The sequence below is a fragment of the Haliotis asinina genome, chromosome 9 (genome assembly GCF_037392515.1).
Source record: "Haliotis asinina isolate JCU_RB_2024 chromosome 9, JCU_Hal_asi_v2, whole genome shotgun sequence".
Lineage (NCBI taxonomy): Eukaryota > Metazoa > Mollusca > Gastropoda > Lepetellida > Haliotidae > Haliotis > Haliotis asinina.
Window position 1 is genome coordinate 40,876,961 of NC_090288.1, and position 23,697 is coordinate 40,900,657.

The 23,697-nt window shown below is 37.8% G+C and overlaps 2 protein-coding genes across 2 annotated transcripts; one reads left to right on the plus strand and one right to left on the minus strand.

Annotated features, from left to right (window-relative positions):
• Positions 1-380: 380 nt before the first annotated feature.
• Positions 381-5,587, minus strand: LOC137295774 (MICOS complex subunit MIC19-like). The gene is made up of 7 exons (XM_067827311.1): positions 5,448-5,587; positions 4,353-4,422; positions 3,684-3,703; positions 2,822-2,941; positions 2,294-2,364; positions 1,614-1,749; positions 381-713 (listed from the first exon to the last, which is right to left on the minus strand). The coding sequence occupies exons 1-7, from the start codon at positions 5,511-5,513 to the stop codon at positions 690-692; spliced, it is 507 nt and encodes a 168-aa protein (XP_067683412.1). The 5' UTR covers positions 5,514-5,587; the 3' UTR covers positions 381-689.
• A 155-nt stretch (positions 5,588-5,742) lies between these two features.
• Positions 5,743-21,936, plus strand: LOC137296331 (rabenosyn-5-like). Its single transcript, XM_067828104.1, has 9 exons — positions 5,743-5,822; positions 8,394-8,554; positions 8,974-9,120; positions 10,478-10,621; positions 14,136-14,297; positions 15,150-15,352; positions 15,908-15,978; positions 17,481-17,567; positions 18,292-21,936. The coding sequence occupies exons 2-9, from the start codon at positions 8,407-8,409 to the stop codon at positions 18,815-18,817; spliced, it is 1,488 nt and encodes a 495-aa protein (XP_067684205.1). The 5' UTR covers positions 5,743-5,822; positions 8,394-8,406; the 3' UTR covers positions 18,818-21,936.
• Positions 21,937-23,697: the final 1,761 nt, after the last annotated feature.

The window sequence follows — 23,697 nt, forward strand, 5'->3', positions numbered from 1 at the left end:
TGTCACTGACCAATAGTTGCCAGGTTACATGCTGGATCATTCCATCCTGATTATCTGGATCTCACAGACCAGCCTGAAAGCTACCCTGCCATAGAATTCTGGCAAAGTCTTACAAGTATTACATACAATCGACCTGGATTATTCTTCATTTGCTATCTGTCCAGTACTGATCTGTCTTGTCACTTTTCTTTCAAAGTACTTCCTGCTGTATGACAAGTCTTGTTTCTCTTCTAGACTTCTGGTGATTGACATAGTGAGCAAAGATCCATTTAGTATCATGGCCACACGTTACTAGCTGATCCAGTGAGTCACACCATCATTCTAACGTAGAATCTCCATGGGATTGAAGTTGTGATTAAAAAAAAACAACAAAAGATGGATTCCCTTGTATTTGATATAATGACACAAACCTTTTATGATGAATAACAAATATTTACAGGTATCAGGTATCACTACATTCAGAGTACTTCTTTAATGTACCAGGCACAATTTATTCTGTGATACATAACATCCTTGTATTCAAAGATCCCAGGTCCAGGTCTCCACACTTGAAGCAGTGTGTTTGTTAATGGATGAACCATCAATGTAGTATTCTCAACGTGAATTCGAAAATAGTAGAACCTTTGAGACCTAGGCTTTAACAAAGCACACACACAGATCTTAACAAATAAGCACTCATGATTGCTGCATCAGCCCTTCCTTGCTAAGGCATTCTGAAAAGAGAAGAATACAAACTTTCAAATTACAAAAAGAGATGTAAAAGAGTGAAATGACATTACTTTGGGTTTCAATAACGTGTTAAAGATGTTTAACTGACAGAGTGATACATTTGTGTTTATGAGTGGCTGCTGGTACAACCACACGTGGTATGGACTTACAATAGCCTTACGCTAGTTACCGTTTGTGTGGGGCAAGCGAGCGAGTTTAGCTTTACTCAGCAATATGAGCAATATTCCAACAATATCACAGCAGGGGACACCAGAAATGGACTTCGCGCAGTTGTACCCATGTGGGGACTCAAACCTGGTTCCTTGATGTTGACATGGGAATGCATTAACCATTTAGCTAACCCAACAGTTCAAGACCACCAAGTTACCATGAGACTCCCACAGAAAAGTGGACTGACGAACTGCAGTTTAACTTGAAAACTAATCAACATTAAATGCTCAATGAAACACTAATGTTTATCAAAACGTCAGACCAACACTGTGAGGTTTTTGCAGAATTTATGTCCTAAAAGCTAAAAAGTTGTTCAACAAACTATCAATACAATACTGACACCGTTCACCATTTGTTACAAGAGAGGAGTGCAGAGAATGGGACAGCCAGGTGTTCGAGAAGCATGTGCACAAGTGCCGACTAAGTGCTTGATTGAGATAAGAAATGTTAGAATTCTGAATGCTGGAAACATAACCTAAGATCATTTTCCAAGGATGGAGATGACACAGCACAGGTTAATGAATCAACAAGTGCTGATTCATTAACCTGTGCTCTGTCATCTCCATCCTTTCTCGCACACGTGGTTGTCTCTTTCGTTGCACTCCTCCCTCGAGCATCATAGGCCGGGTTTCAAGTCAGTAGAAGGAATATGAATACACCCTATCATTGCCTACCTGTCTAGCTTTCTCTACACATAATGAAAATGCTCTGACATCTGCTGAACATCTAAGTGTATATTTAGGGTTGTCCACGTAACAGTTGTATACTCGACTCTGCAGATCCTGACACACAGGGGAACCAGTCTGCTTCCTGTAGTAAGAGAAGCATCCCAACAATGACATGATGATAATCATTGTAATGATACAGACAAACTGAAGGGAGAGGAGGTTAAATGGGGTTTGCCTCGAGATTATTTCAGCACAATGTGACATGCATGCACATGTGGAGGCTTCTTCTAAACTTGTGTCAGTTTAATAGTGCCCATTCACTGAGATATGATGACAGTTTATAATGGGTGTCTGATTCAGGTACATTTTACTGACTGTCAGCAGGTGAATGAACAGAGAAGGGGCAGCATAGTATTCTTGTGTATTCTAGTCATCCCATGGTGTGAAGGGATGCGAATTTCATGCAAATTCCTTATTCATTGGAGTGAGTTTGCATAGTTTTGTGCTGCTTTTAGCAACATCCCAGCAATATCATAGTGGAAGACCAGAAATTGACTTCACACATTGTAGTCACATGGGAAATCGAATCGACTTGTTTGATGAGATATTACTTTAACCACTTGGCAACCCCACCACCCCACATATCTATAATGATAGGAGTCAACATAGTTCTCAGAATGACTTACAAAAACTTCTGTTCAACCTCCTGGACTGCCTTGGCAAACTGCTCATTTGTTATTTTCTGTAGTGTTGCATTCTAAAGAAAAACAAAGCAATGATCAAGTAAGTCTTCAAGAAAAATGTTGGTCTGTTTGACTTGAAATTCAACTACAATTTATGCTTGATTGAGATAAAAAATGTTAGAATTCTGAATGCTGGAAACATAACCTAAGATCATTTTCCATGAAACCAACATTCAGGGCTGGTGTTATATCTGGAATAGACTGAAAGAATGATAACTAAATTAAAGTAAATGAACTAGATGTCAGAAAGCTTGAGAGACATTTGCATCAGATGGAGTAAGACTTAATGCAGCATGTCAGCTTATAATGGCAGAAAACCAAAAGTGATGCAGGCATTAACATAATGGGAGCTGATAGTCAACCCAGTCATTACTTTCAATTACATCCAAGGGAAGCAACTCTGTACATTAGCTTGAATCACATAAGCTTGCTGACACATTTGCCCAAATTTGTACAGGATCTATAACTTACTCTTTCCTCTAGCTGTCTAAGCTTCTGTTGGTAGAAGTTCTCTACTTCCTGAACTGCTTTCTTGGAGTCTATCCTGGCTTGACCAAACTGCGGAGGGGGAGGTGGCGGCATGTACACCCTCTGCAACACAGAGGACACCATCATCAGCCCAGACAACTTATCACTGTATGAGTTAGGAATGATAAGATACAGCAAGGACAAGATGTTTTTGTTTGTTGTTTAATGCTGCACTCGGGAATAGTCAGCAATATGGTGGCTGTAAATAATTGAATCTGGACCAGACAATCCAGTGATGAACTTCATAAGCATTGATCTACAGGATAAGTTGTGATAAGCTTCCTGATACATGTAAATTGAATCTGAATCCAAATAAATAAATGTCAAGCTTTAAAAAAACCCCTAAGTTATTGACAATGGTAAGTGCTATGACTCATGATCCTGATCAAATTTGAAGTGAAAGTTGGGGCTCTCAAAGCTTTAGTCACATGATCATGATGATACATTGCAGTGTGGCACTCTTCTCTTCTATAGTATACTTTACGGAGAACATTTCTGCAAGGTTTAGGTATCTTGTCACATAAAGACCAGTTTGCTCTTGCATCAGCAAATCATTTCTAAGCAACCTTCCTGTGACGAGTTAAATATTTTCATTCCATCACTAACCTTGATTCAAACTATTTCTTAAATGGGTCGGTTTAACTATTTGTTTGTACTATTCTGGCAATAGTGAGGGACACCAGAAATGAGTTTCACATAGCATAAAAATGTAAGGAATTAAATTTTGTTTAGAATGAGCTTGTGGGTACTTAGTCCAACCTTGAACCCATAAAGCACACTGCATAAATATGTATGGCTGACATACCTCTGGACGTGGTCCACTCTCTGAAAAGAAAAGAAAAAACATTGTTTCACAGTGAAAATCATTAAAAGTAATTTATTCAATAAGTGGTTGGGAATATGATCAACAAACAATAATCAGGATATTGCTGCATGTTTATGTTAAATTAAAGTTATGTACTAAACTTTCTGTTGACTGTATCTCAAAGTCATTTTCATGAAAATAGCAATAGATTATGACTTACTTAAACTGACCTAAAATGACAATGCTAAAGTCAAGCTCCATTTAAATAACACTAATTTCCATATAAACAATACTATCAATGTAACACGTTTTCTAAATCTGCAACATGGATGTAATCCATTCCTGGCACAATCCAGTGGTTGAAATCATGAGCAACAACAATGACACTGACACACCAGTCAGTGACTTACTAGATCACCCAATTCTCATTTATTTGTCTCTAAGATATTACTGGCATGCATTATTGTTGTAATTTACTGAATCAATCCTCAATTATTCATAGGAAGATCATGATTCACATAATCACTTCAGTCAAGTATGCTGATCTGGCACAGAATATTAAGATAAACACTAACACATAATACTGCAAAAAAGGCTATTGTTGATGCTGTTACCATAGTAATACAAAGTGTTCATTGCAGTAGCTTGTAAAGTAGTAATGACTCTTACTAGATTGACTGCTAGAGGCTCCCTCAGACTCAGATTCTCCTTTCAGTCTTCGTACGACAGATTCTGATATCTGAAAAAATTAATGGCAATCTATATCATGTGTATGATCTAGGTTAACGTGTTGAACACACCGCTTCAGATATTACTGGATGTTGTCACAGCAGGGTTTTATACCTAATTACTCATTTCTGAAGGCATCGTCACTGGCTTTTTATGGGTCATGAACGGTAATCATGGTAATATTGTGTCTGCAAAATTACTTTGTAAGAAAAATGAGCAAAAATTATTTCATTTTGAAGTCATATTACCATGTTTGCCCACTGCCAAAATTTCACATTGTTTTGTATGTTATTTATTTATTTCACAATGACAAAGGCATGTATGAAATGATAAAAGTAATTCATCTCTTTGCTCAAGACAGACAGGTACAGGATTCACAACTTCATATGATTTGACACTCAATCTGTTTCCCATCTTCTGTGGCTTATGTAACCTGAACAATGTCTGACTATGTACATTTAGTGCAAATTCATTGTAAATGGAAGAAAATGAAAGAGGTAAAAATGAGCATTTTAAGCTTTCAATACAGTCTGATGGTTTATATATAATAATATATTTTAGTTTTGATTGCGATTATTTGAAATATTGAGTTAAGAGGTAAAACATCTCCTCCCCAATTCCAAATGAATCTATCGTATTTCGGCATAATGTTTTCCCAATGATGACTGACTAACATCGGAAACACTGATGTAATCATGTATGCCTCGGCGATGTATGGCTAATGACCAACCTGGCAAGACGAATTGTAAACCTCATCATGAGTAGCCATCACTGTAGCTGAGGCAATATTTCTCAACTGCATCATCTGTCAACGGTCTGCACAATTACAATTCCTTTCTTTTAAATAATACAACGTCTGTTTGCGTCTTATCTCCATGTACTGCCACTACTGGTAATTCTCTTGAGTCGTGTGGAAGCCTTCGGTAGGTCATAGCAGATGCCCCAATGACAAACCTTCAATTTTCGACAATGAGGTCTTGCTCAGCCACAACTTAAAATGCATGCACTACAATATAGTCTGTTTTATCACCATACCTTGACAACACCATCGCCATCAATTTCTTCCACGACTAAACGTCTCGTGCTGCCGGTTCCCCCCATGATGACAACGTTCTGCTCGGCCAGAACACCGGAAGTGAACTGTGAACAGGTTCGGCCCCATACGTAGTCCCGACTAATATGACTTTAGCTAACATGATTGGATATAAATAGGACAGGTGCCTTAATATAAATTTTGTACTTAAGCCATATATCATTTGCTGTGTCCATGTAGTTATTGATAAAATATGCAACACGTTACACTATAATTTACTGTTTCTAGTAGGAAAACATTTGCAGGCGACGCCTCCAGAAACGAGACTCCTGGGGTTGATGAGTGAAATGTTAGAGATGTTGACTTGACTCTTTCAGGTATCGTTCAGATTCATCACTGTTCATGTAAAATAAGCTACAGAGTATGAATGATGAGTGTGATCGATTGTAATGTAATTCGAGAAGCAGTAACAGAAGTCGATATACATTGTCTTCAAGGGAAACAATTGATGAATTTTGACAGTTGACACGAGTGATTCATTAAACAGATTGCAGTCACCGAAATGGTTGGTAAATAGTGTAGATGTTAATTACAAATTATGCTTTGCAAATATCAGAATGAGACGTTGATATCGTCTTCAAAACATCAGTATTTATGTGAGAGGGCAAGAGATACATCTTGGTGAGTAGTTAGATTAGGGCATTTTCAACTAGGAGTGGATACATTTTCAACTGGGACATTATCAGCACTAGTGCAACATTCCCAAATAGGTCAAGGGTTTGAGTTTTGGAGGGAGGGAGGGAGGGAGAGAGTATTGCAAGTGTGCAGTATACCAGGAACAGCTTACCATAGCACAGCTTACCATAGCAAACACTAGCTCAGACTAGGTTCTGAGGCATTCCTTCGCAAATCTTGTGTACTACTTTCTTCTTTCATGTTAGCATGAGTTAGTTGTGTGTGTTAGGGTTGGGAAATGGGAATGTTACATCTAACTGTATCGTTATCCCATATATTCTGCTTCTGATCAAGCATTACTCTTCATTCATTTGGGTTGAATACCCATAAAAAATCCAAGGTACTATGCTTGACATAAGAGGTAACTAAGGGGATCAGATGGTCAGTGACTTGGTTGACACATGTCATCGATTTCCAGTTGTGCAGATCAGTGCTCCTCCACCAGATTGTCTGGCCCAGACTTTATTGTTTACAGTGAGTGAGTTTAGTGTCACGCCGCACTCAGCATTATTCCAGCTATAGGGTGGTGGTCTGTAAATAATCGAGTCTGGACCAGATAATGCAGTGACCAACAACATGAGCATCTATTTGCACAATGGAATCAATGACATGTGTCAACCAAGTCAGTGAGTCTGACCACCCGACCTTTAGTGGTAAGCATGGGTTGCTGAAGCCTATTCTACCCCGGGACCTTCATGGGTCGATTGTTTACAGACCTCTGCCATATAGCTGGAATATTGCTGAGTGCCATGTAAAAATAAAATCACTCCCTCACTCATTTGGGTTACATACACCTTTGAGATCAAACACAATCCTCAGACTTAGTGGTGATACAAGGATTATGTCAGGGTTAGAGACAACAAATAAATCCGACGCAACTTGATTCATCTCTGTATATTCCTTTTTATTCTCTTTCATCAAATTTGAGTTTTACTGAGGAAATGGCAGATAGTGAGTCTGCACCATTTATCCTTTATTGTTTGCTTGACACATCTTAATTATATTAACTCATTAGCCGAGCTGAGCTCCAAGGCAGCAATTTGAGTTTGATTCTCTACTTAACATTAATCAAAATATGAAAATGTGATCTCTCTCTCAAAAGATACTCACACGCCAGGTTGGGTATGGGGGTTTCCTCAGTCAAATGGATACTGAGTTGGATTTGGTACACACAGCACTGCTTGGACCTGCCAAACATCACTATGCCTCAATAGTTCCACAACAAGTGACTATTGTTTGTTTTAGTTTCTCGCTACATCGTTACTCTTTGTTACTTGTATGCATATCTGTGTAAAGGTGAAGTTTCTTTAACTTCAATGTATTGACTATCAGAATGTTTTATGCATATATCTAAATAATTTTTTACAGAGCTAGGTAAAACAATTCCCCATGAACCATTTTATACTCAGCTTTTGACACCTACAGGTGCATAGTTAGGGTCACACAGGGGGATCAGGTTACCGGATGGGTATTTTCATTATATATTGTTATACATAGTACTTAGTTATATTACACTGATACAGGCCTGTCCAACTGTAGAATATGTGAGGGTCATTAGTCAGAAGAAATACACCTTGTATTTACACAGACATTTATTACTCAACAGCTTGTACTAAACTTGTCATAAATCAGATAACACGGAGCAGACCTGGCAAACTGAAAATAGGCAGGTGGTATACCTCAATTCAAGATTTATTGGTTTGTACAACATTTATCTCCATGGTCGCTTAAATAAAAACATTCTGAATGATTTCCTGTTTGTTTGATTGTTTCTTTGTTGGCTAGATGTGTTGGTTTGTTGTGTAATTTTAGTTGAGATCCAGACACTTACATTACAATCAAGTGAGTGAGTCTGGTTTTATGCTGCTTTTAGCAATATTCCAACAATACTGTGGTAAGGAACACCAGAAAAGGGCTTTGTACATTGTACCCATGTGGGGAATGGAACCGGGGTCCTCGGCATGACAAGCAAACGCTTTAACCACTAGGCTTCCTCACCACACATTAGAGGATACAGTACTGCAGGATACACAGTCTGGGCATTGTAATCATGCTAAGCACATGAAGTACCAATGTTGATGATGTTGAAGCCTTGAGTTTGATCCGTAAGTGGACTGGTTGGATTTACCTTCAGGTGTCTCCCTCTGATTGTGTTAATACTGTTATAAACTCGTCCTATTGTCTTGACCCTGTCCTTGCCCCATGTGTTGCAGTGCCTGTAGAAACATGGCGGCCATGTCGGCAGCTACAGACATCAAGGAGGGCTTCCTGTGCCCTATGTGCATGAAGGATTTCGGGACGGTCACTCAACTGCAGGACCACTTTGAGCAGGCACATTCATCAGAGGATAAAGCAGTATTTCAACAGCTGAAGGGTATGTATCTTAATTTTTCCTTACTGTTTGTCATCTGAAATAAATAGATAATTGTACAAAATTGCTGAAAAAGGGCCTCAGATCTTATTATTATCTTGTTTGGGAATTCTCCATGAAACTCATATGAAACTTTTAGACATTCTGTCCGCTCTTATGTCAAGCTCTAATTTTTCCTAGGGTTCCTTTCATGAAGCTACCTTTACTGAGGTTAACCTTAACTCTAATTCTTTAACATTGCACTAAGGTTACCATAGTGATTTATGATCACCTTAGATTTCTTTTTTAAAAAAGCTTTCTTTTAATGTGTACTTTCCCATCCAATATCTGTGAGAGAAATGCACAGAGTCCATTAGGAGGTTGGAGCTACATAAATACTATATTTATTAATCATTATTTGTTTGTGTTTTATTATGTTACAGGATTCTTTGATAAGGCGAAGAAGAAGATTCTTGGAGAAAAGGAAAATGAATATTCCAGCTCAGTTGAAAATCAAAGTGGAGGAAACTCTTATCTGTCTCTCTTACCATTTGATTCCGATAGTTCATGGTGGGAGCCCCAGGAACTAGGTCAGTGAAAAATAGTTGAGACTTCGCTACCATTTTGAGGGCCAGTTTAATAGAACAGGGGTTACAAATGGTGAAATAGCAGTGTCAATAGTGTGTCCTCATAAAGCACCAAACAGCTTGACTTTTTGTGTATGGCACAGGTGTATGTCATTATGTCTCATCAAAAGGCAGGATATGCTGGATAGCCAGTGTTTGTTATTGGATCTGGTACATAGATAGAATATATCATGGATCATCTGCAGAACCAATATATGCCATGGATCTGCTTAATGAGCATGATGTATCATGAGATCCTAGGGACAGATATGTATCAAGTGAGTGACTGGGTGAGTTCGGTTTTATGCCGCTTTTTGCAATATTCCCGCATCATCATGGCAGGGGACACTGGAAATGGGTTTTACATATTGTACCCACATGGTGAATTGAACCCGGGTCTTCGGCATGAAAAGCCAGTGCTTTAACCGTTACGCTACTCCACCATTCCACATGTGCCAAGGATTTCCATGATAGGCATGTTAAGTAATGGATCCCTTGGATAAGCATGATCTGTCATGGAACCCTATGAAAGCCACTTGTAATAAGGTTGGAATAGGCATGTTATGTAATGGATCCCTTCTATAAGTGTAATATGTCGTGAATCCCTTCAAAAGGCATATGTCATGTGATCACAGGAGGCAGGGTATGCCAAGGATCCTGTCAGTTGACATTATGCATTGTGGGATTCACTGAATAAGCATGACATGCCGTGGGATTCAACTGGTATACAGGGCATGTCTTCAGATTTCTGGATATGTCATGGGGCAATTGGGTAGGCATACTATGATGTTATATGCTTCAGGTAACCTTACATGTTATTATATGCCAAACAACCTTTTTCACGTTGTAAAGGAATGTAATGCCATGTATTTCATTAATACTTTTTGGGACCATTCTTTCTCACGAAGTTGTTTTGGTAACTTTTGCTGTTATCTTCACTGTTTGCTCACATATGCTCTCTTGTATATTGGTTTTTATCTCATTGTGCTGCCTGGCACAGTTTAAGCTGAACTAAATGGTAAATTAGTGTTTGCCAAGGGATAAAAAAGGTCAAGCTACAGAATTTCAAAAGGGGCACCCTTACTCGAAAAAAGGCATGTTATGAGAGATTTCCAAGTACAATTGTTGTCTAAAAGAAGGACAAGGTGCATAACAAATGGCAGGGTGCTGTGACCTGTTAAAAATGCCACGAAGAAACACTACAGATGTGTTAATGTGCGATTTGATTGCAAATTTTGAACAAATTTTTGTAGCAAACAGGAATCGCATAATTCAGTGTACAAACTGAGTATTTCTAAATATCATTAGAAATGTTATTCAGGTGCTAGCCGTAGCCACATTGACGCCTTCAAAGCAGTTCGTGATGCACGAGTGGACCATTTCGTCGTGGAAACCAACAAGCTGCTAATCCGATTGGACAAACTCATTGGACCAGATTCACCACTGGAGCCAAATAAACGAAAAGGTATTCCACAGACTGAGACATTGTAATACGCAGAAAAATGTGCTCTCTTTCTCATGCTGTTTGATGAGGATGAAGTAATCTTTCAAAAATGATGCCCTTGAAACACATTTCTGCCTCCCACCAAGATTGACTCGAGAGATGGTGTCATGTTGTCCTCAACTACTTTGCTCTGAAATTTCTGTGTGAAGCAGTGATATGTTTATTGATATTTTGTGTGTTTTGTAAGTTAGGTTTTATTACTTACAAAAATATGTTCCCATGCTTAGCATTGGATAGGGCCAGTGAAATACTTCCTAATTCTGATCTGTGTAGTCTATTATTTGTTTTTCACTTTGACCAGAAGGACAGGTGTGGTTGGCAAGTTCTTAGAATGGCTACGTTTCACTCCAAATCTCTTCCTTTTGTTACATGGGTGCAGTGTGTCTGGGCCCATATGTTTGGTCTCCATTTTGGTGAAATAATCCTACATGTCAATAGGTTTGTCTGAAGAAATACAGTTCGTTCTACCACCATGTATAGTGTAATAAAGCACACTTTGGCCCTGAACTTTTATAGTTAAAGCATGAGAATGCTTGTATTCATAATACAATAGTACTTATTTTTTGCCACTCGTAGGTAAAAGCTTCCTCTTGAATCTAGAACGATACCTGATAGTTGTTTGTGTTAGAATGCAAATGTTTAATAAACTAGATAATATCTGGTGTATTTCATTCAACTTGTAATTGACAGTTTTTTTTCATTAAACATCATGCAGACTTTACAATGCTTTGATATCACAGTATGGAGTGATGCGTCTCTATTTCTCCTTTACCATAAACAGTTTGCGATGTTATGCAATTATTATGTCTGAATTCATCTTTGTTTTGTATGTTTTGCATTATATGTAGTGAGTTTGTTTTAGGTCAATGAATCACATCATTTTGGCGATAGACTGACTTAAAATATGTTGTGACTGGACTTTTCCAACACAGCATTTTGAATTGAGCCGTGAACAAACAGTCATACTAATACACAACTATTAGAATGTTAATTTTTGCTTATCCTGACTCATCCTTTATTGCTTATCTCTCTTCTCTTTGTGACGGTCACATAGAATACCTTAGTTCAATGAAGAAACATAAAATCACTCACCCACAAGTAGCCTCCCTTTTTCTTGCCATGTCTGTCCCATGATGACCATACAGTGCTTCCTGGGTTTATGATGAAGAGAGCTGTGGGTTGATTACTAGTGAAAGGAGAGATCAGTGCAATATCTTTTCAGTAGTATCTTGTGTCTTACATATAGTAACTTTGAAAATGATGGAAAATGGTCCTGAAAACAGCATGCAACGAGAGTGCATTTTATGTGTGTTACAACTTGTTAGATTCTTATTTTCTTCCTTTCTTTAGTCTTAGGGTGGACAGATAGGCACAAACGAAGAGGTATGTAATGTGTTATGCATGACTGTGCACAGTTGGATTGTTTGAGTTTAGCTTTTGTGCTGTTGCTACTGTTGTTGAAATGAAGATTGAAATATTTATCAGTTACTAATTATGCATTTCAGCATTTGTTGTCTAAAATCAAAGGAAACATCCTTAAGTAATCAATGAAGCATGTTGTGTGTGTGAGGTACTGGTACTAATACACCAGTCCCCCCATTCTATCTCCAGTAGCTCAATCTCATCCCTTTTAATCCTTGCGACCCATGAAATTTCTGGGGTAGAATAGGCCTGCAGTAACCCAGGCTTGCCATAGAAGGCGACTGTGCTCGCTGAATTTGTTGACACATGTCATCGGTTCCCAATTGTGCAGATCGATGCTTGTGTTGTTGATCACTGGATTGTCTGGTCCAGACTTGATTATCTACAGACAGCCGCCATGTAGCTGGAATATTGTTGAGTGCGGAGTAAAACTAAACTCAGTCACTCACTCACTTTAATCCTTGCATTTAAAAAACATGACTGGTCTGATAAAGCAATCAGCATGTATGTTGTCTGTTTCTGTTTTCTGTTTCTGGGGCAGATCTCAATAAACCTTGGAACCATTATATATTTTATGTCTAAAATTCCTGTATAGTCTATTGATGTACAGGAAATTTGACATCTGAAATTTTCAAAGACTTTACCTGGCATTATCTTCTTTCTACTTTGAACTAAAGTGTAAAATTAATTTTGTGTAAGTAGCTAAAGTCAGTTTTGGAATTGAACGTATTAGCTCCTGAAATTAAGAAACTTGAGGCTTCCCTAAGAGTTAATAGTTATTGTGGTTTAAGCTTTTACATCATTTTATTTGGGAACTGTTAGTACAAGTGTGTGTCTTCCATCTTCTTTTAGAGCTGATTGAATTGAAGTTTCATGGACACATGATATGATGTGATTGTTTATTTTGTTTGTTGTACTCCAAACATTATCTCAGTGCTGTGACTGGGTTACTGAGATCATTATGTAAGTGTATTCTCGATATAGTGTTTAGAATTTCCTAATTGTTATAAGGATCTACCAGTTTATCGACCTTTAGCTCCTGCACTAGTGATAGTGTAGTGCATCGTATGTGACAGTTGAATGGGTATTGTAAACCAAAAGTCACCGTGTTCTGTAATCTGATTGGTTGAAAAACATGATCAAATGGTATTAGATTCCCGGAAACTGCGAGACTATTCACTGCGTATTGACCTCGCAAACAATTGTTTTGGTGAGTCATCAACAGTGGTGACGTCATTCAAATCATATTGTGACGTAAAGTCGGAATGACGTCACAAATGAGCAACTCCAGACACTACCATGGGAACCAGCTGAAACGGCCTGCTGATGACACTTCACTGCTGTACCCGTACTCGATGTAAACGAGTGCAGACAGTAAAACCCTTGGTTTACTTTTGTGTTTACAATGTCGATAAACATCACGTGTTGGCCAATTTCCGGGTGTTATTGAGTATTTGAAGCACGGGAATGTTTCATTTGAAACCTCCTGCTGACGCCGTCGGTTCCAAATGCATTCCCGTGCTTCAAATACTCAATAACACCCGGAAATTGGCCAACACGTGATGTTTATCTCCTAAGTCAGTAGAGATTTGCCACCATTATTAATTCGGGAACTCATTCATGCCAGCAATCATTCCTAATCATGTAACATTTCTGTCTCCTATTAATAGTTGAAATGCACAAAGTTTAGTTTCATTCATGCAAACAAAACTGAATTCATTATGATCTTTTGTCATTTTCATCATTGTTCAAGTCTTTTTGGTGTAAAAGCACTGGTATAAAAGCTCTTTATTTTCCCTTATTCTGACTCATGCCTCTTATGACTGTATTGTTGGGAAAGGGTTCAAGTTAGGCAACTCCTGGGTGAATAAAGGGATTTAAGTGTTCAACTATCATTAGTATAGAAGGAGATAAGCATAATAGGCATGAGTTGGGATAAATATAAAACATCAATTTTCCTTTAAAAATTACATCATTATACTTTTGTTTGAGAATATTTCTTACAGTGATTTCATTTCAGCCTGTAGACAGTGACAAGTAATTTACATTGCAGCTTTCGAAAAGTCTGTGGTACCTTGGATCCCAGATAGTGAGGTTCCTGCCTGCCTCTGCTGTGAGAGGTCCTTCTCTCTTCGTCGGCGCCGCCATCACTGCCGTATCTGTGGAGGAATCATGTGTGAAAGTTGCTCCCAGTTCCTCACATTTTCATATGCTCGTATGTATTCAAATACATTCAAATTTCCCTGACCCCTTACAAAATGGGGGATGGTTGGGTAGCTTAGTGGTTAAAGTGTTCACTCTTCATGCAAAGGCCTGGGTCGATTCCCCACATGGGTACAGTGATGGTTTCTGGTTTCCCTCGCCATGATATTACCGGAAGCTGCATAAAACTGAACCAACTCAGTAATCGCAAAATGTAATGAAAAGTGATTGAAATAACAGAGAAATGTATAGATATTCAACTGTAAGATTCACACATGACCTTAGTATTGTGTTATTCATAATCATTAATGTGTTCATTGTTATAGTTTGGTATTTTGCTCAGATATGAAGCGGTCTATGTCACGATTTGATGAGGAAGGTTGTGTCAGGTGGACCATAAGCAAACTCCAACCATCCACTCAAAGTGAAGATGCATAGTTTCTTTACATAGTCAAATGTCAGCAGTCTAAAACCATTTGGCTTTATTTATTTACTGTCATGTTCACTATACACGTAGTGTTTAAAATGTAACATATGTCATATTGGGGATTACACTTTCTTAGTAAAGTACAAAAATGTCCATCAGTATGTTAGAACTACATTGGATTTCTTCTATTATGTTTGTTTTTGAGCTACATTACTTGAGAATGTTTGTCTGAATACTTTGGTCACTCATTCTTAGAAGCTTAAATGTTTTCTGACTGATTAGAAAGTTAATCTGGCATCTTAGTGTGTGAAGTCTGGTGTCTCCTGATGTAGCCTGAATTTTTGTTCAGAATGTAGGTTTCAACTCCTTTCAGTAGAATTCCTTTAGCCTAAAAATGCAGAATCCTTTCTTAGCACAGTGTTGATGTTTACTTCACAGAGAAGCTGGTGAACCCTGCGTTTAGCTTCCAAGGTCCAGGTTTCCTGCGTCGGTCAGGCAGTAATAGCAGTCTTAACTCTCTGATGGGTCCAGAGGGTGAGAGACACATGCGAGTGTGTGACACTTGTAGGCGTCTCCTGGAGAGACGAGACCAGATGACGGAACAACGCAACACTAAAACACCACTTATGCAGCTATATGATGTATGTTTCATGAATTCCTCACTTCCAAGATGATACGTGTTTGAATCCCATATATCATGGTGTATAAATTAGGCACCTGAATTTTGAGGGGCTCCAGGGAGATCATCTATTTTTACAAAGAAAAAAACTGGAAAACAAACTCATTTTAAGTGCAAATACAATGTATGCAAAGGTAAAATGATTTGTTCAGGTCAGCGTTTGAAATGGGTATATTAAATCAGCGTTGATTATGTAGGTTTATAAAGGGGGTCATTTATTTTATATGAGGTGATATATGGTAGGTTTTTTGTAACAAATACTTGTCATTGGAGGTGACTAACAGACTCAGGTAATCCTGCCTTGGATGATGCAAGTCTGTTTATCCCAGTAGTGTAGACTGTTCAATCACTACAGGTGTTCAGCTTGACATGATCAAGTGAATACTAATGCATATTTCAAATTATATATTGGAAAAGTTGAGTGAGTGAGAGCAATCTTCTTACACATGCATATTTTTGTAAATATTTGTGATGCAGATGTAGTTGAAAATTTAATGAAAGTGTTTGCTTTTAACAGAAAATGAAGACATGCATTCAGGAGGCTGAAGAGTTACTAACGAGATACCTTCCAATGGTAGATTCTCTCAGGTAAACAGTTGTGTGCTTTATCTACTATCAAAGGTCACATGCAACCAAAAAATTAAACATAATAAACACAATTATCACTTATTCATGACATATAATATAGATTGCTGCTTGTAAAAAAACAAATAAACAAAATTATAAGCATGCAATCCCGATTCAAAAGTGCAATATTTTGTGCTAAGGCATACTTCCCCCGAAAAGAAGACCTTGGGAGACCGAACCCAGTCATAGTTGAAGTTGTTATCCATAAATCATCTCAGAAATAGTGAACTACTGCATGCCTGGAAACTGTCATTCGTCCAAGTACAAAGCAGGTCTTGAAACTGAGAAGAGTTTGCACCAGTTTCCATCAGATCCAGTCATCTGAGAAAAATGAATGTAGTTTGTTTGCAACCCACAGACATAAAAACATGTCATGTTTACAAGTATCACACCTGCCTAATTACATAATGTGGCACAGACAGGCCTCGGGTGCACAAGTCATAAATCAATTTATTTTGTTTATGGCGAATAGCCTTATAGGTGTTAAGTTCAAATTGCATGTGGTCAGTGAGCTGTGGATTGCGTATTGTCTTTAGCAGACAGCCAGGCAGACATATAGGTGTCAATAAACCAGACATTGAGGTTCCTCTGTGACAGAATCTGCTTACCACGATCAACAAGTATTTTTATGTAACAAGTAGGTTATTTACTTGTTTGTGCTCACAACCTCATACTGTTTCAAGCTCTGTGAAACTATTCACTGCTCAAGTGTTGTGGGCGCAACACAGCACAGCACAGCTGTTGAAACCACTTTTTCACCCAACACTGGGGAAATTTAGTGAATCATTTGAACTCCGATTTCATGGGCTTTTTTTCATCGCGTTTTTTTTTTTCAACTTTATAGGTTGAATTGGCATTTTTTGATTCGGTTACTGCATACGGAAAGGTATCAGAATCTGCAAAGTTGTTTTTTACATTGCATGTGACCTTTAAGATGTGCCACACTAGTTAAAAACTGCAGTGTCACAGGTACCATTATCGTGTGTATTATATCTCTATTTATTATGATGATGCATAGCTGCATTGAGGAAGTGACATGCTCTGCTTCATCTCTCTTATCACCAACACAGGACTCATGTCAGGAATGTGATTTAAATGGATTTGGCACTGAATCCTTGGGGTTCATGTACATAAATAGAATTTGGATGGCTGTTTTGGGCATTGGAGACTTAGGGTTCATGGTATAAATGCAATTTCATTGGATGACTGTTTTGCACATTGAATACACAAGGTTGGTGTGCAGAGTTGTGTCCCTTAGGCATGCCAGGATCCTTTGATCCTATGGAGAAAATGACATGGTTAATTTTTATTAGCATCATAACGTGTTGGGATTTACTGCAAAGTGGTTAATGTTTTGAGACCCACATAGAGCAGGTTTTTCTTCCACACTTAGCTGTCACACTTGGCTATTACTGAAATACTTTTCAAATAATGTGAAACCATCTCACTCACTTCTATTTCAGCACTGGTGAGACTGTGTATAACTACAGACAAGCTCAAATTCTACGGACCAAGCTGACCCGACAATATGAAGTGGTGGATCAACTCAGGTAGATTTGTTGATTGTTATAAATTTAGTTAATTATGATAATCATCTTTATCAAGAATATGATGTAGATATTAATAAAGTCAGTAACCACAATTTGGGCTTGTAGTCTATTAATTTTATCAGTTAGTCACAATTCAGAATCTGTTCAAATGCAAATAACTACACACATATACAATGTCATGTTACAAATATACAAGCTGATGTTATTTCTGACCTAAGGTTTGTTATTTTGTATGCATCCGTTAACTTCTATTTTCCTACCATTTCTTTTACTTCTGTTGCTCAGTAGTATGGAATGTTGATTGAGGTAAAGACTTGGACTAGTTTGGATTTCCATCAGTAAGTCTTCGAGAAACCACGAAGAACAGCACGTCTTGCCTCATTCTATCAAAATAAAACCATCTAACAGTAGGTACTGTTGAGTCTGTGGGTTGCATTTGTGTTGCATGCTATTTCTCTTTTATGTGTGCCATCAGTTATTGTGATTTTTTCCTTATCCCGACTTGTGCTTATTGCTTATCTTCGTTCTCATTTTGACAATTAAGTGGAAACTTGCATTCTTTTCAATTCCCTGAAGGGATCATAATATCACTCACCCACAAGTAGCATCCCAGTCTCCACTTAACCTTGAAAGGAGAAGAGAGATAAGCAATAAGCATGAGTCATGATATGTATTAAATATGAATTTTATCATAAAAATTGCATTTTTGTCATATCTTCTTCAGCAAGAAGATTCTAGTTCTGAACCTGAATGATGACCCCCAGCCCAATCCAAAACAACTGTATCTTCAAAAAGCAATACGAGTCTATGCCAGTAACTTTATGCAGGACAATCTGCTGGGCCTGCAGGCCCTTCCGACAGAGGAAGAATATAAAAGATTGCAAGGGAGAAGGAAAGAGGAAATTCAGCGCAAAATTGCAGCTGAGCGACAAGCAGCCATGGAGGCTCAAGAGAAGGAGAGACGTCAAGACGAGCCAGGGGTGAAATCGCCAACAGAGAGTGTAAAACAGCTGGGACATAAACGTTCAGATTCACAGGATAGTGTTGGGAGAGGCTGGAAGCCAACTGAAGTTGTGCCCAATGTTGACAAAGATGATGATCCTATGGTGACACAAATTAAGATTATTCATGGATATATTCAGCAGGCAACAAAAGCTGAGAGGTGGGATGAAGTCGCCATGTTGAAACAGAATTTGAAAGACTTAAAAGCTGCTTATCTTCGTGAACAAGGAGAGGGTTTTATGTCCTAGTGTCCTATACTGGGTATTGCAGTATACTCAATAAAGATTTGGTTGTGCTATCTTGTAATGTACGGTTAAATACTGGAAAGTATGAAATAAATGCAATCTTTTTGTTTTAGCAGAATATTAGTGTGTCCCTTGCTTGCATTAATAATATGGAACATGTTCTGTCTGGACATGTTCATGCAGGCTCAAATCATGCGCTTCAACAGTGCAGTATATGCAAAAAGCTCACTATAAAAAATATAATTTAGAGCTAAATTTAGATAATTCTGCCTGATAATTATTGTGACAGTCGCCAACTGTTTTGATTTTTAGAAACTTGTAATAATCTTATAACAATAAGCAAAATTCCCCCATGTGGTGAAATAGTACCATGCAACAGTCTGGTGAAAACATGATACCGCTCATTGACCTTGACTGGCATTGTAGCAAATCTTTGAACTATGTCAGTGGTTACCATCCTATTTCAAATGAAGCAGGCCTCTAGGCATTAATTTCAGGATGCATTTCAGACCAACAGCTTGGACTCAAATGAATTTGTTTCTGCAGTATTTTCAAAATTTGCAATATTATACCTTGTCTGGCATTTGAATTATTTAATTTAATCCATGATTTTGGACCTTGTTATCTTTTACAACATAACCTAATGGATAGCCAGTGTCATTTCTTGTTTTATATATCTTTTTGGGGACAGTACAGAAATAGAAAACATTGTCAAAGTTGATTTGAGGTTAACTTCAGTTAGAAGAGAATAGAAGAATGGTGTAATTCACAGCAGCTTTCATTGTATTTTTGTGTAGAATTTAAGAAAAATTAATGGTCATAATAGTTAAAAAAAAGTCCAGTTATGGATTACATTCACCAATGACTGTTCATAGTGTTGGATTAATTCCTGTGTCTTTTGATAAGCGTGCTCTCATATTCATTTTCACCTCCCTGAGGAGTATGCAGAGATGCCAGCCACTATGGTTTTGACAGAATTACTCTAATTTTCAAATGCAGAAGTTGCTCTCTGATTTGATTTTTGAGAAAAGACAAATATGTTATAAATTTAGAATGTTTGAAATAATTTTGGTAAATATTCATTTAAATATGGTAATTTTAGCTGCTCAAGTATCCCTAGAAAATGCTTGATTTTTCATGATAAGTCTAGATTTAACAGTTGAGCTGCGCCACTTCTCAAGCTCATCCCCAAATGGGACCATTGGGTTCAGTATGACTCTGCTTTCATTAGGTTCATCATTGTGATCTCTGAGTATATGTCCCACACTGCCAGTAACCTCATTTGACTTCCATGTTCTACCAGGTACCCATTGACTGCTAGGGGATCGGAGGCAAATTTCGAACAAAGTCTCATGCTTTAGGCAATGTAAATGGGACACACTATACAGCATGTGCTTCAGTCACGTTTTATTTATGTTTTTTTTTCTGTATTTTTTGCCAAACTGATGAAAATTAACTTGTCTGTGAAACAGCAAAAGGAATTGGCCACTATTTATTGAGATTTATTGTTTTGCAGCCACTTTTAAGTGAGCTAAAAGTCGTGATGCATTTTATCTATGCACATGGTGACAAGACTGACCTTTTAATGCTGGGTTACAGAGCTGAGCTGAGTTTGTACCTCTGTATCATGGTACATATCGTGATACATGACATTTCTGTGTCACTGAAGTTGACACAAAGTAAGCCCACATCAGGGCCCCCGTTTCAAATAGCAATCGTAGCGCTAAGGTGATTGTAATAGTGGACTTCTGACTGTCGTAGCGCTATAATTGCTTTGTGAAACGGGCTTCAGCCCCTTTTATAACCTGATGTACATAGAGGCACACTCTGTATTATTTATTGATGAATATTCAAGGCAATGAACTACATGTATAATAGCTGGCATATTACACAAAGCTTTCTGTGTACTGGCATAAATGTGATGTATTTTTTACAACCTTGTTAGCATGCTAATGTGATCAGTTTGTCCAATCAAAGGAGTATTTTTATCTATAATCAAATTCATGAAAGTACTCTGATGTGTAATACCACATGGTGTAACAGGGCTTGATTTGGTGTTCTGTTACTTGCACTGGTGCAACCCACTGTTACAAAGTGCAACCTAGTCATTAGTCTAACTTGCACCAGGTGCAAGTCAGTTTTTTAGTGGGTATACTTATGAATAAAATATCAAAATAATTGCATCTACATATTGCATAGAAAGCAGTGCAACCTAAATTTGGCTGGTGCCATTAGGTTTTTATTTCAAGTTGCACCTGGTAGGTGAAGATATCGTAAATCAAGCCCTGCTGTAAGCAAGTATAGTATGGTTAAATAGCACAAGGAGTAGGCTAAACTATTTAAAGTTGTCTTTGTGCAATTGTTTGAGTCAGTGAGTTTGGTTTTGCTCAGCTTTTAGTAATATTCCAGATATGTCACGGCTGTGGACACTAGAAATGGGCTTCACACATTGTCCCCATGTCGGGAATCAAACCCATGTCTTCAGAGTGACAAGAACACTTCAACCACACAGCTATCCCACCACCCCTGCAATAGTTTGAACCAAGGTAGCTACTTGTGACATTATTCAGGGTCTAAGTTGTCACAGCTCCACTTGGCCTAGCCAAGACAAGTGAATTCAATAAGGACAAGTGAGTTTCCATGTAGACTACCATAGTTATTGCTTGATAGATGACGTTTATAATCTGATCATCTTTACAGACATATGGAAGTTTTAGTTAGTTTTATCAGTAATTTAAACAAATCTGCTTGGGTAATCAACTTTGTCTTCAGTAAGGATCTAACTATGATCTTAATTTGTAATAGATCTGAATTGTAAATGGGAGTTCTTCAACATGCCTCCTGTAGTTCACTGTTGATGTCATTGACTCTTGTTGCCATGGATACCTTGGAACCGGCAGCAGTTTCAGAACAGTGGGGATATACAGGGTCTGTTTTCATTTTATTGAACAGTATTCCTTCATGGATCTTTTCAATCAATTACATCTAGACTGATTTCGATTCATGTGTGAAAAGTTTTAGAAGTACCATGACCAGATGAATATCTCTTTGTTACAGATCGTTTGTTATTTCAGACAAATACTTCACAGTCTCAAAATAATAAAAATTCCACAGAAAATAAATATGACTATATGTGTTTCCTTGTTTTTTGTACCAGATGTGGCGGTCCTACACAACTATAAAATGCTACATATCTCAATATATCTCTCTTCAAATGTCCCCAGATGACACCTCCACTGAGAACTAACTTGCAAACGTTGGACATTACCTTGTCAAACAAGCAATGTAACATGGCTTTGGATTTCAAGATGATAAACAACCTCTTAACGTTTAGCTTTGCAGTTTGGCATACGCCAATGTTTGGAAGAAGTCTTTGCTTCAATTCCTGGGACCCTATCTGCAAAGTGTTTGTAGCTCAACGTCATTTGTAAGCTTGGATGAAGTAGAGACTTATGATAGGTTGTAACCTTACGAAAGCTTTATGGATCTGAATCCAATATCCTTTATCAGTGATTAATGGAACAGTATAATAAAAATTAAGTGCATCACAATATGGCTGAAATACTGATGATGTGCCTGTGACCGCTAGCATAACATTCAAAAGAGCTTTTGAAGAACAAAAAGAATTCTGAAATATCTTTTTGAATTTTCCACCTACCAGTATTTCACAAGAATATCAACAACACCATTTATACTCTTTTTTAACCATAGAATTTATCAGTGAATGTTTTTTCTGAGAAAGATGTACATTACTATTACTGACAATGTATGTATTTGTATTTTTCATTATATCTTAACCCTTGCTAATCATGAATTGTCTCCATTGTTCAGACACAATATGTCTACACTGCAACTATAAGCTTGGTATGAATCATGGGAAACAACTGTCATTGTAAAGTGTCAATTCATGCTCCAATTCTGTTTTATACCATGCTCAATATAGAAGGGGGTTTCGGGGTAGCCTAGTGGTTAAAGCATTTGCTTTTCATGCTGAAAACCCGGGTCCAATTCTCCACATGGGTGAAATGTGTGAAGCCCATTTCTGGTGTTTCGTGAACTGATATTGCTGGAAAACTGCTTAAAGTGGCGTAAAACTATACTCACTGCAAACACCAAGTGGTCAGATCGCTTTATGGAAGCAGCCCCTCTTTGTGAATAGCTGCTTTGCCCACACTCTCTTGAATAATTATAGCACTTGAGACAAGGTAGAATTAAACATTGTTTTGGGAATGAATGTCAATGAGAGACTGACCTTTTTGGGGACTGAAAACAAGGGCCTAGATTTTCGAATCTCTCTTAGCGCTAAGATGGTCATAAGTGCCATTCATTAACATTACCTTACAACAATCTTAGCGCTAAAAGAGCATAGAAAAATTAGGTCAAGGTATGAGGAAGGAACACTGTATTACTTCCTCAAGCAAGGATACTAACAAACACAGCTGGAGACACACTGAACTTACCAATACAATGTCAGTTGTCAAACATGCATATCTTATCTTGCTTATGTGATGCAGGAAATTTGAAGGATATTTTCATAAATGCAATAAAAAAGACGATGCACAGTACCAACTACAGTTATAAGATTTCTTTATTATAGGATAATGCAAAACGTTTTTGATGTGCTAAGTGTCTGCACTGCTGTTTCCAACTTTTGACCTACCAGGTATGCTATTTATGCTTGTCAGACATGGGACATCAAATATTGCATGATCAGGCATGTTTACAATCTGAACAGCATAGACTGTTGCTAATAACATGGATCACTTGATTGTCTGGTTCAGCCTGGGTTTAGGCAGTTGTCATCCTAAGATATCCTGTTTAAACAACCAAGAATAAGATAATGAGACAAGTTAACTGTACTCAACTGTTTGATGTCAAAGACT

Coding starts and splice junctions, on each gene's coding strand:
- LOC137295774 (XM_067827311.1), bottom strand. CDS start 5,513: ATGGGGGGAACCGGCAGCACGAGACGTTTAGTCGTGGAAGAAATTGAT. Junction 1,750..2,293: donor GAGGTTGAACAGAAGTTTTT/GTAAGTCATTCT, acceptor CTCTTACTACAG/GAAGCAGACTGGTTCCCCTG. Junction 714..1,613: donor GTGTAGAGAAAGCTAGACAG/GTAGGCAATGAT, acceptor TTCTCTTTTCAG/AATGCCTTAGCAAGGAAGGG.
- LOC137296331 (XM_067828104.1), top strand. CDS start 8,407: ATGGCGGCCATGTCGGCAGCTACAGACATCAAGGAGGGCTTCCTGTGC. Junction 8,555..8,973: donor AGTATTTCAACAGCTGAAGG/GTATGTATCTTA, acceptor ATTATGTTACAG/GATTCTTTGATAAGGCGAAG. Junction 10,622..14,135: donor GGAGCCAAATAAACGAAAAG/GTATTCCACAGA, acceptor TTTACATTGCAG/CTTTCGAAAAGTCTGTGGTA.